Source organism: Ambystoma mexicanum, chromosome 2p (genome assembly GCF_040938575.1).
Source record: "Ambystoma mexicanum isolate Mex_15411 chromosome 2p, UKY_AmexF1_1, whole genome shotgun sequence".
NCBI classification, from domain to species: domain Eukaryota; kingdom Metazoa; phylum Chordata; class Amphibia; order Caudata; family Ambystomatidae; genus Ambystoma; species Ambystoma mexicanum.
Genome location: NC_090923.1, coordinates 706,914,217 through 706,932,792, shown reverse-complemented (window position 1 = coordinate 706,932,792; position 18,576 = coordinate 706,914,217). Strand labels below are relative to the sequence as shown.

Sequence of the window (18,576 nt, the reverse complement as noted above, 5' to 3'; positions counted from 1 at the left end):
TCTCAACTAAAGTCCTTTTTTGAAGATAGATGGATCCGTAAAACAAGCAACAACTCAGTACCTAAAGACCCTTCTAAAGATGTCTATGAGGTGGCCCAGATATGTGACTCCCGGTATCATAGAGGACGCTTAGAGTACCTAATTCGCTGGAAGGGATACCCTACTTCAGAAAACACCTGGGAACCTAGATCTCATGTGAATACCCCCCTACTGTTGTACAAGTTCCACCGTAGTAATCCGAGCAAGCCAGGAGGAGTGGACCTTAGGAGGGGGCATACTGTAACACCTCAGGGAACCTGGCGGCTTTGGGCTAAATGGAAGCTGCGTCCTCCATTGCTGGTTCCTTCACGTACAACGAAGCGCAGAGTACGAGTCTAGTCTTTTTTTCTACGCATTCCGATGCCGGTACTTAAGCCACTCACTTCCGGTGTCAGATGCGTTGCAACAAACAGTTTTCCTGATCGCCTGCGCTGCCGTACTCCTTGCACTTCGCTCCTCAGTGTTTTGTTCTCTTTACCGTCTCCTTCCTCCCCATCCTTCCTCTCTGTATTTCCAGCTTATCCTCTCGCCTCCGTTTCCTCGACCCTCCTCCTTCTACTTTCCGCTCCCATCTTCCTCCAGTCCCTTCCTCCCGTCTTGTGTTATTTTCCCTCAGTCTTGCTTGCTTTCATTCCTTTCCTCTCCGCCTTTACCTTTAGCCTTGCCATTCCGAGTATCGACCTCCTTCTGTTCAACGGACTGCCTTGCCTCATCCCCATTGGCGTTTTCTTGTACTCCTGTGTATCGACTCCTGCCTGCCTAACGGATCGCCTGCCTTTTCCTGTACTGTATTGTTACTACCCGAACACTTAACCCGTGGTACTCAGACTTTCTACTACTGGTTCTACACCCAAGTCAACCATCTCTGGATATTCCTCATCCACTCATCTCTTCAGCTGAAACATACCTTTCTGGGTTGTTTTTATGCCTCTGGCTTTTTCCCCACTGTTTAACGGCTGAGGAGGGTAGCCACAGTTCACCCATTGGGTGTCACTGTGGCGTCCTTTCACGGTCGTCCTTATCTGCAAAAAGAAAAGGGAAAGACTCGAACCCAGGATAACCCGAAGCTTGCATTACATCGGAAAATCAGAGGTGAGGAGGAAGGGGAGGACAGGGAATCAGACTCTTCACAAGTAGAAGAGGATATAACAGATATATCCGACAACTATACATATAAAAGACCATCTTGTCTTGCAAATTTCAGTGACCATTATTTGTGTTTGAATGAACCGTGGCCTGCGTCCTACCGTTCAAGGTATATTTTAAATCTCAATTTGTATCGAATGAAGACACATCTAAATGCTCCAATTATGTAGAAGATACACTTCCTAGTTTCGCACAGTGTAGATGCTCATTCCCTTGGTGCAGGAAATGTAGTTCAAGCAGGATCTACCTCAATCTGTATCAAGTTAAGACATATCTAAATGCTCCAATTGTGTAAAAAATACACTTCCTAGTTCAACTCAGTATAAATGCCTGTTCCCTTAGTGCAGGAAAAGTGGTTCAAATAGGGCAGAATGCTTTCTTTAGACTAGATATACAATTCTGTGTAAATATCCCCCCACCTGGCCAACCTGTAAGGGAAAAGTAAGGGAGTAACTTATCTTGTCTTTTACAGCCCTGTCCATAAATGTTCAATGATCTTTTGCCTTCTTTTAAAAGGTTCTTCCACCCCAAAGTACCCGAGAGGCCACGGGAGAACAGGATCCAAGACGAATCTGGGACTCCTGGACAACTCATGAGGTTAGAAGATGCTCTTCCGCGTCACAGTATCTTTGGTACTTTGGCAGGCCAAGTGGCAGAGTTTCTCGGTTTCACTAGATGATTGCCTCCGAGGATGGATCTACTTAGGAAGAAGGAGCCACTGGGATGCTGAGTCCAAGAAGAAAAATGGATCCAAAGTCTTTCTGAAGTACATCCGTTTTGCTCTTCGCGGTGCTCTTCGTTGCTCGATGATTTCTCAGAGTGTAGAAGTCCTGTGAAGATGAAACTTGCTGTGGGCTCCTTAAAGGCTTGGCAGATGAGAGTAAGGCCCCTGGGACCCTTTGATGACTGCTGGTGGTGATGGGTGCATAGGTCCCTTTTGGTGTCGGGTTTCGGGATATTGCTGTTTTCTGATTTTCTGTTTTTCGGTACTGCAGCCACACCACAGATGTCTGGATGGCTTCTGGTGACTTGGACTTGACCATTGGAGTGGACCTCAGACCTTCACCAAGTCTGGACCCTCGGTATGTCTTCATTAGCTTCAGGTGGTGGGAAACCTACTGGCGGACCTTCCACTGCCCTCAGTGACTCTGGACTCTATCCCGTTGGAAAAAGTGGTCAATGATGATGGCAAGAATGTCCCTTGAAATGTTCTTAGGCAGTTTGGAACTTTTGCAGCTCTGGGTGTGCAGCAGCACTATGCCAGAGTACCCCAACCCCCTCTTCTGGGCGTTTAACAGCAATGGCTTCCATCAGTCGTGAAATGCACCTCCGGACCCTGGGCGACATGAATGGACTTCTTTGACTCAAGATTGTATTTTTATTTGTATTTATAACATTTTACATGGTGCTTTAGACCAAAGCACTTTATATCAAAACAACAAGAATTCATTAGAAGCAATAAGTACCGGACTTGAGTCAAACAATCAACAACAGTATGCAGAACAATTTGCTGTGATCAGTAGATTGAAAACCTGGGTTGGGGAAAAGTAAGAGGGAAGTAGTAAGGAGCTGTCAGGAGGGGAGATGAAGAAGGTGGGATTTTAAGGAGGAGCGGAAAGAAGAGTAAGAGGAGATGGAGCGGATGGGAAGAGGTAGAGAGTTCCAATGTAGAGGGGCAAGGAGCTGTGAGGATTGGAAGCGAGAAGGGGCACAAGGTGAGGGTGGAACGATGAGAAGGAAGTGGTCAGCAGAACGGAGGGGGCGGGACAGAGTGTAGAAAGAGAGGGAGGAGGAAAGTTAGGGAGGGGCAAGATCATGAAGAGATTTAAAAACAAGACAGAGGAAGTTTAATTTAAATTGAGAGTGAAAGGAAAGCCAACCAAGCGAGGAAAGCAAAGAGGAGATGGAGTTATGAGGAGAGAGGGAGCAGAGGGTGTGGATTGCAGAGTAGTAGAGGGATTTGAGGGTGGCAAGATGAGAGGCAGGGAGGCCAAAAAGGAGATCAGAACAGTAGAATAGATGAGAAACGATAAGGGAAGAAATTAAGAGTTTGATGGGTGTGGAAGCTGAGAGAGGATCGGATTTTGCAAACATTGTAGAGGTGGTAGCGACAGGCTCAGGAGGCAAGAGAGATATGGTGAGTGAAGGAGAGGTTGGAGTCGAAGTGGAGGCCTAGATTGCAGGCAAAGGCAGAAATGGGGATATGAGCAGGGGGAAAAGAGAAAAGGAGGGGGAGAGGGAGGAGGAAGGGTGTTGGCAGGAAGGAATAAGATTTTGGTTTTGTCAGTGTTTAGAGTGAGAAAGAGGGAGGACATCCAGTTTTTGATAGCAGTGAGACAGGAAGAGAGTTTGAGGTGGATGTCAGGAGTGAAGGAGGAGAAGGAGAGGAAAAGCTGGGTGTCATCGATGTAGAAATGGTAAGAGATACCAAAGGAAGAGATTATTGGGGCGAGAAAGGAGGTGTAAAGTGAGAAGAGAAAAGGGCCAAGCACAGAGCCTTGGGGAACACAAAAGTCAAGGGAGTGGGTTGGGGAGGAGCGGCCACACCAAGAGACTGCAAAGGAGCAGTTTGAAAGGTAGGAGGAGAACCAGTTGAGGATAGAGCATTTGAGACCAAAGGAGGAAAGAGTATCGAGGAGTAAGGGGTGATCAACGGTGTTAAAGGCGGCAGAGAGGTCTAGGAGAATGAGAACAGAAGATTGCTTGGAGTAGCGAGCAGTGAGGAGGGAGTTGAGAACGAAGGTGGGAGCAGTTTCAGTGGAATGTTTGGGGCAAAATCCAGAATGAGTAGGGGGGAGAAGAGAGAGGTTGGAGACAAATGCTGAGAGTTGGAAGTAGACTAGGCATTCCAGGAGTTTAGAGAGGAATGGTAGAAGAGAGATGGGATGAAAGTTAGAAGCCAGGATGGGGTTAGCAGTGGGTTTTTTCAGGATAGGGATGATAGTAGCATGTTTGAAAGCTGATGGAAAGGTAGCAGTGGTGAGACAGATGTTGAAGAAAGAGGTGAGGTAAGGTATGAGGAGAGGATAGATTTTGGGAATCAGAGGGGTGGGGAGAGGATCAGAGGGGGCAGCAATACGGTGAGTTTTGGACAGGAAGAGGGAAACATCAGAGTGAGTGACAGGGGAGAAGTTAGACATGTAGGAGGATGGGGTGGTATGAGATGGGGAAGAAGGAGAGTAAGAGGGGGAGTTTAGAATGTTTTGGCATAGGGAGAGTATCTTAGAGGAGAAGAAGTCAGCAAAGTCGGAGGGTGAAAGAGAAGAGGTAGAAGAATGGTCAGGAGTGTGAGGGGAGAGAAGGGGAGAGAAGACGAGTTAAAGTTTGGAAGATTCGTCGGTGGTGAGAAGATTGAGAGTGGAGAAGGTTAGAGAGGAAGGAACATTTGGCTGAGCTAAGGCAGAAGTCATAAAGAGAGTGGTAAGAGAAGTAGGATGCTTGAGTGCAGGTAAGCAGTGTTTAAGCCAACGTTTTTCAAGGCTTCAGAGAAAACAGCGCATGGACAGAAGGTGAGGGGGGAAAGCCAGGGATAGGCGGGTTTGCGGAAGGGGCAGAAGGGGGAGAGAGGGTGTAGTTGATCAAGACTAGAGGAGAGGGAGGAGGATAGAGTTGATAAAGCTTTATTGGCAGAGAGAGAAGAAAAGTGAGGGAGAGGGCGGAGGGAGGAGGTACAGGTGTCATAGAAGTGGTTAAAGGCGCGGAGGTCCCGTCGAGAGAAAGAGATGGAGGAAGAGGGGGGAGGGGCAGATAGGCAGGGGGAGTGAGGGAGAATGACAGTAAAGAATGGTCAGAAAGATAGTTGAGGAGGGTGGAGATGCGGGAGGAGGAGAAGAGACAAAGATAAGATCGGGGGTGAGAAGGTAGGAGTCAAGAATAGAAAAAAGAGGAGAGGTTTGGTAGAGAGGTGGGGAGCTGAAGGTTAAAGTCACCAAGTACAGTAGGGGTGAGGGGTGGGTCAGATGAGGGAAAGGAGGTGGTCAAGGTCATCATAGAAGGAGGCGAGGGGGCCAGGTGGACGGTAAATAATTAGAAAGGATATAGCGTGGGGGGAGGAGAAGGATTTCTATAAGTATTCAAAAGAGGGGAAGACAGGGAGAGAAGTTGGACAGCGGGTTGACTGGCATTTAGGGTGAAAGAGAAAACCAATGCCGCCTCCACGGCCAGAAGGGTGGGAGACATGAGTAAAGGAGGAGGAGGAGGAAGTGACAGAAGTGGGTACTGTAGAGTTGAAGGAGGGATCCAGGTTTCAGTAATACATAGGAATTGAAGATTTAGTCATAGATCTTTCCTAAGCGAAAGAACTATGAGAGTATTTTCCCCTTCGGCCGCAGCTGACCCAACCCCGATATCATGTGTCGTTCCCCAGGGTTCCTGTGTCTCGCCTACCCTATACAATATCTTCACCAAACCCTTGTTCGATGATCTGGACCTTCTGGGTATCACCTACACTAACTATGCAGATGATACACAGATTCTCCTCCCGCTTTCTGGGGATCATAGGAAGGACTCGGAATTTGTGAACAGGGTATATCTCATTGTTCAAGCATGGATGGCCACACATGGCCTGTGCTTGAACGACGACAAGACCGAGTTGATAATCCTGGGAACACATAAGAACACCAAAAAATTAAGTCAGGAATTCTCTTCCTTCAATATTGATGGAAACCTTCTCAGGGTCTCCAAGGAAGTAAAAACCCTCGGTTTCTACTTGGATTCCACATTATCATTCGATAAACAACTTAAATCCTTGGCTTCCACCACCGCCTACACCTGCAAACTAATAAGAGCAGGCAAGCCTTTCCTCTCTAACAACAGTTGCATGATCTTGGCTAGAGCACTCATCCTCTCCAGGATCGACTACTGTAATGCCCTTTACAGTGGCGCCAACTAATCAACCATCCAGAAACTACAAACACTCCAAAACAATGCTTTGCACACATTTCCACCATTAGACGTCAACACAAATGGCTATCTACAAACCACAAAATTCAATTAAAAATGATCTCCTTGACACACAAAGCTCTTAACAACGCTGCCCCAAGCTACCTCACGAACAAAATACAAAAAAAACCTCCATCAGACCAATGAGAGCTACTAATACTAACTGTCTGGTAGTACCTAGATTTAAACTAACCACGGTCGGTGGGAATAGTTTCCCTGTGAAGGCGGCCAAAACCTGGAATCTATTACCTAACAATCTAAGAGCAGATCAGCCATACCCACTATTCAGAAGGAATGCCATACAATATCTTATCTCCAACGACCACTAGACACAGGTTTATAGTATTCTCAGACATGACACTGGTCCCTCTCCTCTGTCTTACGACATGTCTTATGACATTTCGACCTCTCCTCTGTCTTACGACATTATGCGTACCATCCTCTATGGAACTCATCGACTTGCACGACGATGGTCCTGCACATTTGTATACTATTACTGTATCCTGTATAATTTGTATAACTCGCATAATATCTATAATATCCATTACTGTATCTTGTATAATATGTATAACTTTCACTGTATCCTGTATAATCTGTAACGATGTAAGCCATCCTACCTGCTGCGCCCTTCTACCTATGGGTCTGGAGCGCATTAGAAATAAAACAAACAAACAAACAAACAAGAAACAGGTCCAGAACAGCGACAGTCTTGTTACAGAGGGATCTTGCATTCCAGAGGGCGATGTTGATGATGCTAGAGGGTTCAATGATGGGGGGATAGATGAGGTTTGGATGGCGAAATAGGGTAGAAGGGTGTTGGGATGGGTAGAGGAGTGTGGAGAGGGTCATAATGATGAGACAGAGGGATTTGAGAAAGGGCCAGGAGGTGTAGTAGGTGGAGGGATGAGAGAGCAAAGGATAAGAAAGTAGAGGGAAGTGGTAAGTAGGGTCATGCATGCTTGAAGGAGCAATAGGAGTAGATATAGACGTGGTAGGGGAGAATGAGTATGAAGTAGGGATGGCAGGGTGGAAGCTTCGATTGAGGAGATAAGAGGGGTGTCACTAGCCGTAAGGACACTGAGGAGAGTAAAGGAGGATTTGAGGGATAGTGCGAGGAGGGGGGAAGTAGAGGGAGTGGGGGAGAGTGGGAGATAGAGACCAAATGGGTCCAGACAGGAGGGACAGGGATGGTGTTGGCAGGAGTTTGTGACAAGAGGGGTGCAGGGGAGCTGACAAGTCAGTTGGTGATGAGGAGGTTAGGATAGTGAGGTGAGGGAGATGAGGACGCGATGGAGCTGTTGGTGGAGCAGATAGGGAGAAGCAGGTGGTATGGCGTTGCGTCGAGAGTTGATGCGCAGAGGTACAAATGCAGTCCGTGCAGATGATCTGGAGAGTGAGGCAATGTCAGGAGGCCACTGGAGGAGAGTCCACTGAGGTGCAGTTAGGTGGCAAAGTGGCACAAGCAAAGTGAGGAAAGTGAGGCGACATCAGGAGGCCACTGGAGGAGAGTCCAGGGAGGTGCAGTTAGGTGCAGTCAGGTAGCAGAGGTGCTCAAGCAACAGATGAAGAGATCCTGAGCCAGATTGTTTCTGCCTGCTGCTTTGTAAGATGACTTGCAGGGATGATCAATGTAGTCCGTGCAGATGATCCGGAAAGTGAAACGTCATCAGGAGGCAACTGGAGGAGAGACCATGGGGTTGTAGGTGGAAGTGACGTGAGTCTGCTACTGGGCACAGGGCGGGAGGAGGAGCCGGAGAGCACCAGAGAACTGCACAACAGGAGGGTGAGAGGTGGAGTCCTCGGAGATACAGATGCAGCGCAGCAGGCGAGGAGTTCAGCAACAGCCGGTGGTAGGGCCCCACATGGTAGAATGCTGGACTAATGTGCACAGCATCAGCCATGGCGGGCCCAACGTAGCTGGATGCAGGACTGGGGTGAACAACACAACACGCAACAAGGACAGGGGCAGAGAGCACATGCCGAGGAGCCACAGGCGGATGGGTCAGTTGAAGAAATGCCGGGGAGGCACAATTGTCAGGTCAGTGCACGGTGCAGGCTTGGGTAGTGGGGGCTAGCTGGGTGCCAACCGCCGCAGCTCTTGTGCAAATGCCGCAGACAGATCCAGTGCGGGTGAAGAGGAGAGTCACTGGAGGTGAGGGACGTGGGTACACATCCCTGGGATAGATATCAGGAGCGGGGGCGCCCAACGGCCCAGGCGAACACGGAAGCCATGCTGTCAGGTCTTGTGCGGGTAAAGAGGTGAGCCGCTGGAGGTGAGGAACGCGGGTTCACTTCACTGCAATAGATGTTAGGAGCAGAGGTGCCCTGCGCTCAGACCAGTACACCTCGGTGACCCGATGACAGCTGTCAAGCACAGTGCTGTTTCAGGGGAAGGGGGGGCCTGCTGGGTGCCAACCGCCGCAGTGCAAGAACGAACGCCGAGCTGTTAAGTCCAGAGCAAGCCTAGGGGATGCCCTGGGGAAGTATAATGAGGATGAACTTACAGCGACAGATGTCAGGAGCAGGGGGCCTGGCAGCCCGGACCAGTGCACGGCAGGCGATGTCCGGGGATTCCTCTTCAGGACTCACAAAGGCCCCTTCTCCGGACGTGAGGCACACAGGATTGGCTTCCAGAGTACTTCGGTGAAGAGTAGCAGTTTGCACAATGGTGCCTCATAGCTCGGGGAGAGGACTTCTTTTCAGGTCCTCTCTGGATCAGTCCTTGGAATAACACAGCCGCTTTTTGATTAGATGACGAAAATGCAGCAGCAGACGTTTCCTCCAGCTGGGTTTCAAGGAACAGCTCCTTCTTGCTTCAGCTCCGACTTCAGCTTCTGAACAAGATCAGCTTCTGAACAAATTGGTAAGTGAGGTGTCCCCAGATATACGCATCTGTTCCCCATTCGCTCAAGGTCTTTTTTATGGGTGTCTGGCTTGGGTGAATGGTCTGAATGCCTGTGAGCCTGATTGGCTACATGCCTGCATGAATGCCCTCATGAATGATTGGCTGCCTGCGCCTGGTTCAGTCTGAGTGAATGGGGAACATCTGTGCATATCTAGGGACCCCTCACTCACCAATGTGCTCTGGAGCTGAAGCTGAAAACTGAAGCTAGAATCTTGGGCCCAGACAGAGGAAGGAATCTGCAGCTGAATTTCTTCAAGGAATCCGAAGACTTCTGAGCTGACCCAAGGACAGAATCAAGAGAGGACCTGGATCGGTAACCTCTTCCCAAGCTATGAGGAACCATTGTGCAACTGCTGCCCTTCATCAGAAGTACCCTGGAAGCCAGGGTGTGTGCCTGCCATTCAGAGAAGGGGTCTCCATGAGTCCAGAAGAGGAGTGCTTGCACATCTTGATCTGAAGAAGTCCAGTTGTGTCGCCCAGGGTCCGGAAGAGTGTTCGTGACCACTGAAAGCCAGAATGCTGTCAACTGTCCAGAAGAGGTGGTATTCTGGCATAGTGCTGCTTGACACCTGGAGCTGCAAAAGTTACACCTGATCTAAGAGTTTTTCAAGGGACATCCCTGACATGACATCTGACAACGTTTTCCTGCCAAAGAACATCACAGTTCACTTTGCGAGAAAGGTCTGCCGTTGGGTTTCCCACCACCAAAAACCAAAGAAGAGATCCTGGGGGTCCAGACTTGGTGAGTGTCCGTAGTCCAGGCATTAAGTCCAGGTTGCTAGAAGCCATCCAGAAGTCTGTGCTGCAGCTGCAGCACTGAAGAAAAAAACGTTGGTAAACCGTGAAATCCTGAAACCTGACACCTAATTCTGCCGCTGGACCTGTTGCCAAGCTCCTATCATCTTTGCCAGACCTTTTTGGAGTCCACAGCAAGTTTCACCTTTGTGAAAGATCCACAACTGTAGTAACGACCCACCAACAGAGAACACTGCGAAGATCGAAAGTGCTGCTTTTCCGACACTGTCTGGTTCCTCTGTTTCGCTTGGCTTCAACATCCCAGCAACTCCTTCTTGGAAAGGGGGCCCATCCTGAAGGGGCCCCATTGAGCGAAGACAAGAACCTCCACCTCTCTGCTTGCCAAGGCACCAAAGTTATTGTGACGAGGAATACATCTTTCAGCCTCAGGAATCATCCAGGGGTCCCAGATTCGTCATGGACCCTGTTCTCCTGTGGCATCTCAGGTACTTTGGCATAGTGGAACCTAAAAAATGAAAAGCAGAGCATTAATGAACTTATTTGCAGTGGGCTATAATAGACAAGATAAAGTACACCTTGACTTTTCCTCTACAGGTTACCCAGGTGGGGGATCCTCCCACAGTATCACTATTTCAATCTAAAGAGAGTGTAGTGCCAATGTTCTGAAAATAACCTGCCTTTCTTCCTTGATCTATGTAGTTACTCCTTGCTTATGAATGCTATGCTTTTAAAATATGGTCAGCATTTGGTGCATTATTAATGAATCTAAGTATTGTGTTGTACCACACAGAGAATACATATTTTTGCCATTATTTGAACAGAATAGTCTGAGTAAAAGTGTATTATTTAAGTGTATATATTTAACCTTATTTTATATAAAGAAGCTGTTTTATCACCTAACATAGTGTGTGGACCTTCCTTTGTGGGTTTTGGGGACTCGCTGTACTTAAGAACCAGCCCGCATCACCTCCTGAGAACTCAAGCCTTGGTTGCTCAGCCAAGCTACCATATAGAGAACCTTGACTGGGGTGCTCTGTTCCTCTCTCCCAACCAAAGAAGAGGGCTGAAGTACAGATACCCCCTGCAGACTTTACATCTATAATAGGCAAAGGTTGCAAGGGAACTGGAGGAGGAATCTGAGTACTGATTTTCTGACATGAGGCACATGTATTGACAAAGTTCTCTATATCAGCATAAATCTGTGCCAGGGTTTTAGCAGTCTCTAAATGTCCTCCTGTCAAATGAGAGTGAGCTATTCCCAGGCCAATATTTGTGACTTTTAGGTACTACAATTTGTAACTGGGGTACCCAATGCCGGTCCCACATCTCCTCTATATAATAAGGATTTTAGAAAAAGAAACAATACAGTCCTTTCTGTGCCTTCATCTTCTGATATAACCTGAAGAAGGTATTCTGCTAACAAATGGTCATTTTGTTCAGTCATGAATAATCTCTTCCTCTTCTTCAACATTGGGTTTCATTATTGGCTCCACAGGATGCTCTATATCTGCTTCCCCAAAACCTTGAGTTCCTCTTTGTTTGGTCACTGTCTTTAATTTCTTGGAGTTTTGGAAACAGAGCTTTTTCCAATATTCTTTGAGCTATTTTTTCTCTCACTTTAACTTGACAGGGTTTCTTCCCATTATTTTGTATTAGTATTTTGATATCTCCCCTATAATCAGGATCACTTACTCCTGCCAATACGTCTAGGTCATAGCGCCAGGAATGGCCTGACTTAGAGGGGAGTCTGATGTAGGAGTCAGGGGGAGGAACAGGGACCAAATCTGTGGATATCAATGTTCTGTCTCCAGGATGTATCAATGTTCCTCTACTACTTTAAATATCTTTATTATTTATAAAAAGAATAATTTATTATTTATTTAGCATTTGGTTTACAAAATTAAACCTTTTAGCTACATACCACTGACTGAAAAGTGTAAAACAAAATCAAGGTATCTGCTTAAAAACTAACCATCAAAGTTAATATCTACATGAGACGCAGAAAAAAAAGAAATGTAGAAAGAAATTGAAGCACATCCGCTTAGTAGGGGTTTAAACCCCGCCAACTCTTCATGTCAGGTAGTGTCCTTTCTGAATCTTATATGTAGTTTCATGCTTCATGCAAGCTCTTTTAAAGTTCCTTTAAATATCAAATCCTATATTCTTTTCAGTAGCAATGATGGTATTGAAGGCTTTTATACTAAGTTTCTCAAATTTCAGGGTTCTCCAATTTGTGTTAATTGATTGTGATACCAATATTGACACATATGTGAGGGGTCAGAAATGTGAGGCAGACACGTAGAGGCTTTATCAAAAGTTGCCATTTTATTTAAATACTAAAGGGTGAAAAAAATACCTCTCTTTCCCTAGCCTAATAAATCAAAGCTAAAGTAAAATGACCTAGTGTCCAAAGATAACTGTTTCTCACATTAATATACACAAACAAAAGCATACAGGAATAACTTGATGATTACACTTTGCAAAATAATATGTCATTTTAAACATCAAAAGTTATAAACAGAAATCTTTGTTACCAGGGTTGGATCCCCTTCACCTGGATCAAGTCAGGATGTTTCAAACCAACAATCAAGTTTAGGAAAGTTCCTTTCACTATCCAAATTCTATGTTAGATAGAATAAGCAGTTCCAATATATCTTTCTCTTGGCAAAGTGATTTCCAGCTTCAAAAAGTGTTCTTCACTCTTCAGACAATTATTAAAGTTCTCTGCTTGGCAAACCAAAAATGATTCTCTCTTCATGTGAAATATGAAAGTCAATGTATATGTCCTTTTCTCAAATGGGTGACCACTTATATACTACAGTACATTTCTTGTTCATAAACAATACTTTTGTCAGGATGGTTATATAACAGTTCATCAAAATACAGTAGTGAAATTGTTTATATCTTTTCCACCACAACCTTCTACCACATTTTAGTACTTCAAATCATATTCTTCCTGGTCCACCCGCCTGCCAGTACTAATCACTATTTGTCCCTTTTCTGGTATACTTGCCTTTCAGGATAACATATCCTATCATTACTTCTTGTACTCTGTGTTGCGGTTTCATCAGCAACTGTTACTTAATTCTGTCTCTTGACTTTAAAAATACTTCTATTCACAACTCCTTCAACATGTATATCGTACAAAAGGACAATGTTTCTAATAATGATCTCATTGTCATAGGCAATGCAGGTTATATTTTTCTCCCCTTGATCCTTTCTACAAGGAGGGCCTTTCTCCTGCAGTCTTTTGTCTCTTCTTACACAACCGATTGCTTGTAGGCAATGTAGTTTACAACTCTCTCCCACAGTGTATCCTGCTCTAGGATTGCTATATTCCAATGGTCTTGTTTTAACACCCAGCTTACTTTGGCTTTGGCAATGCTGGTTACAATATCCTCTTGTTAGATATCATTCTTTGGGTAAATTGTATCCTGTTTTTACTATTGTCGCCTTTTGGCTTTGGCAGTGTGGGTTATAGTTTTCTCTGATGTTACATCTCCCTTTTGGGATATTACAGTTTCCTTGCTTAATGGTTTCCCCCTCTTGGCTTTGGCAAAACTGGTTACAATGTTCAATCATTCAACCTCTCCACTTTATATGAGAGTTGCGTCCAACTTGCTTCAATTCAAAAGTTTGGTATTCAAAACATGTATTTTTATGCAGCGGGCTGTCATGGAATGCCTCTAGTTCACCTATGACAGGTAAACTCATTCGTCTTTCCTGGCATCTACTCAGGACCCGCTGCTTCTGCTTCTTCAAGCTTCTGGATTTCCTTCGCATTTGAGAGTTCTGGTCAGCCTTCTGATGCTTGCACAGGCGGTCAATGAAGCCTCCAACACTCCCCACGCGTTCCGGTGAAAACTTCACATCAGTGAAATGCAAGACTAGGAGAGCTTATCTCTCAGTCGGGACAGCTGGGATTCACACTGCTTCCCACTGTGCGTCCTTTGCATCTCAATGGAACCTTGCTCTCCGCCACGGTTTCTGTACTGCATATAGCGGCGGCTTCTATTTCTGCTTTCTCTTTCTGTGTCTGCTGCTCCCACTGCTTTTTACTGACCGGCACCTGAAGGGTCTGTCAATGTTTAAAGGTCCAGCTCATGTGCGCGTCATTAGAATAACTAAACTGCTCACTATGGTTTAATAACTCTTTGCTCCTCTTCCTCGTCACAATACTAAGAGCATTATGAGACTTGAAGTCCACAATATTCTTAGTTGTTTTAAGATCAAATTCGTTTGCTTCACAGTAAGCTCTTAAAATTGTAGTATCATTTGGGAAATTATTAAGAGGAGTCTTCCTGACCTGAGCCTCCTCCCATGTGATCCTCCCACAGAATATCACCCCCAGGTTCAGGATCAAGAAGTGACTGCCTTTCCCTGGCCAAATGAGAAGGATCACAGGTCAGTGCTTTTTGAGATGATCACTTCTGATTCGGTATTCAGTGATTACAACAAACAGAAAATAACGAATGAAATTTTAATGAATAAAAAACAACAAAAAAATACAGAATATTCTTCAGAAAAATATGTGGTTGTGGGGTAAGGAGTTAAAACTGTTGGGGAGGGGCTTGGGGTGGAGCGTTAAAAAAATGGGGAAACCAGGGGTTTGGGAGGACCACCCCCCAAAAAGAATCTGTATTTTTTCATTATTTTGGGTTCGGTCAAAATTAATTAATGTATTTATTCATTAAAATCACATAGATCCCTTTGATTCATCACACTCCCCCCAGCTCTCAGCCTAGCTCAGAGAAAAGGTCTAGCACTCTTCTTATGCAACAGGGAAGCTATCAGCCACTGAAATGGAACACAGAGGACGTCTCCCTTCGCTACAATGGTCAAGATTTCAATTCGGGGGCCTTTCCCAACTCACTGTCAGAGCTTTATCAATTTACAACCCTCAAACCTGATAACTTACTCACAGGTTCTTCAACATGTCCACAACAGTTTCTGATGCTCCTACTGTACATATATAAGGATAGGGAGATTTGACAAAACAAAAAAGCCTTCAGGCAGAGAAGCAATATGCATTACATAACACAGTGCTGATACTTTGCATTTCACTGTACCAACGTATCCCAGAGTCACGAATGACCAACATTGTTTAAAATAATTACTTTATTTACATATATGTTCCCCTATTTTATTATAGCTCAATCAGCACACTGTTCCAACATATCCAATATATTTGTCACCTTTAAACAATCCTCCAGGATTCTCACTAGTTTCACAAAGAATTCAAATACATTTGTTTTATAGGTAACAAGTCACATCGTATGTAATTAAATCAATCTACATCAATACTCTGATCATGGGGCTTCAAACATATGCCCATCCCATAAAGCCCTGCCCAACCTAGCATGGGGCTTAAATCAACCTTCGTTTCACAAAGGCACAGAGACTCTGTCTAGCCTTATCCTTTCTGCTTAAGCGAAATCAAAATACATTGCTCAAATCTCTTAGAGCATTCCACCCTACTCTATGGTTTCCAAACTAAACTAAAACCTTAAATCAACAAAGCAATCAAGACATTGCAATATATATCCATCACAATATACAATGCAAAGCACAAATTCACTGCATCAATCAAAAGACCAGAATCGTTGCACCTTTTTCATTCAAGCAGACCCCATTGCAATTCTATCTCAACACAACTCTAAGGTGCAACTAAAAGCATGCACCCCCTGCCATCTCTGACACAATCTCAGTGTGATACTGCCACAGCAAGTAACCCAATCCTTGTATGGATTACTGGCAACATATGTATAGGTCATAAACACTATACAAGGGTACCTGATAATGTCTTGATCCTCCAGGTCAATGTAACATAACAAAACAGAACTATAACCAAGACTAATAGTGCTAGACAGTGATCAACACTCATAAATGATGTCTCTTTTCCTATTTGTTTTCACAATGAATATATCTTTTCTTTTTATTTACTTAAAAACATTTCCTAATATACATATCTACATATGATACATTTGCTTCATTGAACACCCAATAGTATTCTGCCTAATACATGCATATTACACAAATCATACATGTTTATTCCCTAATATACAACTACCATTGGATTTCACTCACATCCTCAATCACACTTCCAGGGTAACAAACTAACATCATAAATCTACCATTCACACTCAGACCTAATCCACTAAATGTGTATATCTCTTTGACTGTCGACATGTGTTTCAGCCAGTTATCCCTTCAAGCTAATTAATGCTCCGGCCTTCTTCAGGAAAGGAATGGAAAACAAACTGGTCTACCACTCCAACTCTAATTTGGTATTCACAAGTGTCTGTAACTAGTCGCACATACTGCTAATGCTTCTTCTCTGACAGAACTCTGTGTGCTGTGGTCTTTCTTAATGTACTCTCTCCTGTGGCTTCTCAACTGGTGTCTGCCTCTTCTAGTCAGCATGCAGCCTTTTGCTTGTCGGCTGCTTACTGTCGTAGTTCTTAACCGGATACTTGAAAATCACCTTTTCTTTAGGTTCTAATTTGTTTCTCAATATCAGGTATTACTTTTCCTGACCGCCGTCTCCGGCTTTCGTGTTGTACCTCTCCTAGTGTTGGTATCTGCCGGCACCAGCATTCATTTATTCGTGCTGCTTTTCATGCATCTGGTGTCCACGAGTACTTGGCTGCCCCTCTGTTCCTCCAGTTGAACTACATTGTACTCGGCCTTGTCAAGCAAATGCTGCTTTACCATTATGAGGGAATTCTGACATTGAATGGTATCTCACTTGTTGCTCCTATCCCGCAGGGCAGAATGGGTGAATTCCCATGACAAAAGGTAAACCACGTTTCTATTTGATAGTTGTAAGTTCCCCAGTGTGCATGCCCAATGGGCTGTGCAAGACACGGGACGTTTTGCTTCCCCTGGCTTGCATGGCCCATTTTTGGATACTGGCTAGGGAACTGCAGGTCTAACTGTACCTAAGGGGGGGCTCCCTCACCTCCCCACTCATTTAGGCCCCCCTTAGCATTCTTTATCAAAGTAATCATCAATCATGATTCATGTTTTCTTTACTCTTGATACCCATTTTGTTATGACGTGGCAAGACTGGCCTATGTTGATGGGCCAGTCTGGGTATATTTTTTTACTGCGCCACAGAATAATGCCAGGAGCAGGATAGCGACCCTAATTTCAACGCATTTAAAAGCAAATCCCGTTTGCGATTAAATGCCCCCTGATATGCCCAGGTGCGCAAAGGGGTGAAAAAGGGCATCTGAATGAGCGCATACAAGATGCGCTCATTCAGCTGCCCTTTGAGCATGGCTGCTCCTAATGCTGGCTTACTATTATGAGGGGAATTCTGACATTGTGGTATCTCACTTGCATGACCATTACTGCCATAGATAGGTTGTAGCAGCAGCTTCATGAATGTGTTATAAAGTGTTTATTAATGGCATGGATAGGGCAACCTATCTATGACAGTAATGGTTACTTTAAAACATATACTTGAAGCTTCTGCCACAACTTATCTATGGCAGCAATCTCTAGAAGTGATTTACAGTGACCGACTATGCATGTCTGGTTGGTACATAACATACACACGACAAAACACATACACTCACCTTGGGTCTTCTGGGGCACGAGCACGCAGCAGTACACTGGACAAATGTAGGTGCGCAGTGCTGCCTCGCTCTGGAAAGGACCTGAATCCCTGCATTCAGCAACGTTAACGTGGTTGCCATGTCAACCCTGTGAGTCCGCACACTTCGGCACAACACTCTGTGTATGTTTTTTTAAAAAAAAATCAATAGGGATGATTTTCAGGCAGCCCCTGACTGATCGCTAGAAAAAAAAGAACCTTTCAGTGATGCGCTACACGCGTCATTTATATTGTTTTGTTTTTTAATACCAGGGCTGGTGCTCCAGACCTTGTGCACTGTCTATTTACACACGCTTATGTCCAGCAGGGTGTCATATTGCTTAAAGATCCTATATTTATGAAGATTGGAAGTCTGTGCGCCTTGGTTTGTTTCCATCTTCTCTCCTTGGGTGCCTTCCCTACTTGTTTTTTTTTAACTCTGACATATGTCTAACTTTTCCCATGGTTTCCTAATCTGAAAAACATAATCGTGTTCTGTGTCTTTTTTCTGCTCCCTAGGCAAGCGAATGTGCCCGGGTGAGGGCCTGGCCCGAATGGAGATTTTCCTCTTCCTCGCGGTTCTCCTGCAAAACTTCACGTTCCAGCCAGTCGATGACCCCGCTAGTTTGGATCTCGCTGTCATGAGGAGAGAATTTCGCAACAAAGGCCTGTCCTTCCAATTGCGAGCTGTCACGCGCCAACACGCGCCAGCCTGAGGAAATGAGAAAAGGGGAGGACAGGGGGATAGAAAAGCTGAAGCAATCATGTCAGGTTAACAATTATATATGTTCTCTCAAATCAAAGGCCCAGTTTATGAGGTGCTTTGTGAAATGTGCCTCTCACTTCGAGCTTGTTTTCAAATTCTCCTAAGTGATATTTTTATAGTGATTAAAAGAAATATAAACTGAGTGAACATTGTCTCTTTTTTCAGCAATTATATCGAGTTGGAAATGCACACTGCCCTTACACCGTTTTCTATGTGCTACTGTTGGCCAATTGCTGTTCCCCCTATATCTAAAATGAAGGGGAAAGGGATGTACATGTGTTTGTAATCCGAAATTAGCTATGCCTTTCAATAATAAGAACAATGTGTGTTTTAACATAGCGCTTCATACCGGATTCCACCTACTTTTAGGAGCTATAACAACAGATGTTATAGTTACCCAATGTCATGGCACTTCATTTACCG

The 18,576-nt window shown here is 44.9% G+C and overlaps 1 protein-coding gene across 3 annotated transcripts in view; it reads left to right on the top strand.

Moving 5' to 3' along the window:
- LOC138566695 (cytochrome P450 2C20-like) overlaps positions 1-18,295 on the top strand; it is a 454,294-nt gene extending 435,999 nt beyond the window's left edge. For all 3 annotated transcript variants that reach the window (XM_069644280.1, XM_069644281.1, XM_069644278.1), the window contains one exon: positions 17,907-18,295. In XM_069644280.1, the coding sequence (XP_069500381.1) occupies positions 17,907-18,103 (197 nt within the window). In that variant the 3' untranslated portion in view covers positions 18,104-18,295. The remainder of the gene's footprint in view (positions 1-17,906) is intronic.
- Positions 18,296-18,576: the final 281 nt, after the last annotated feature.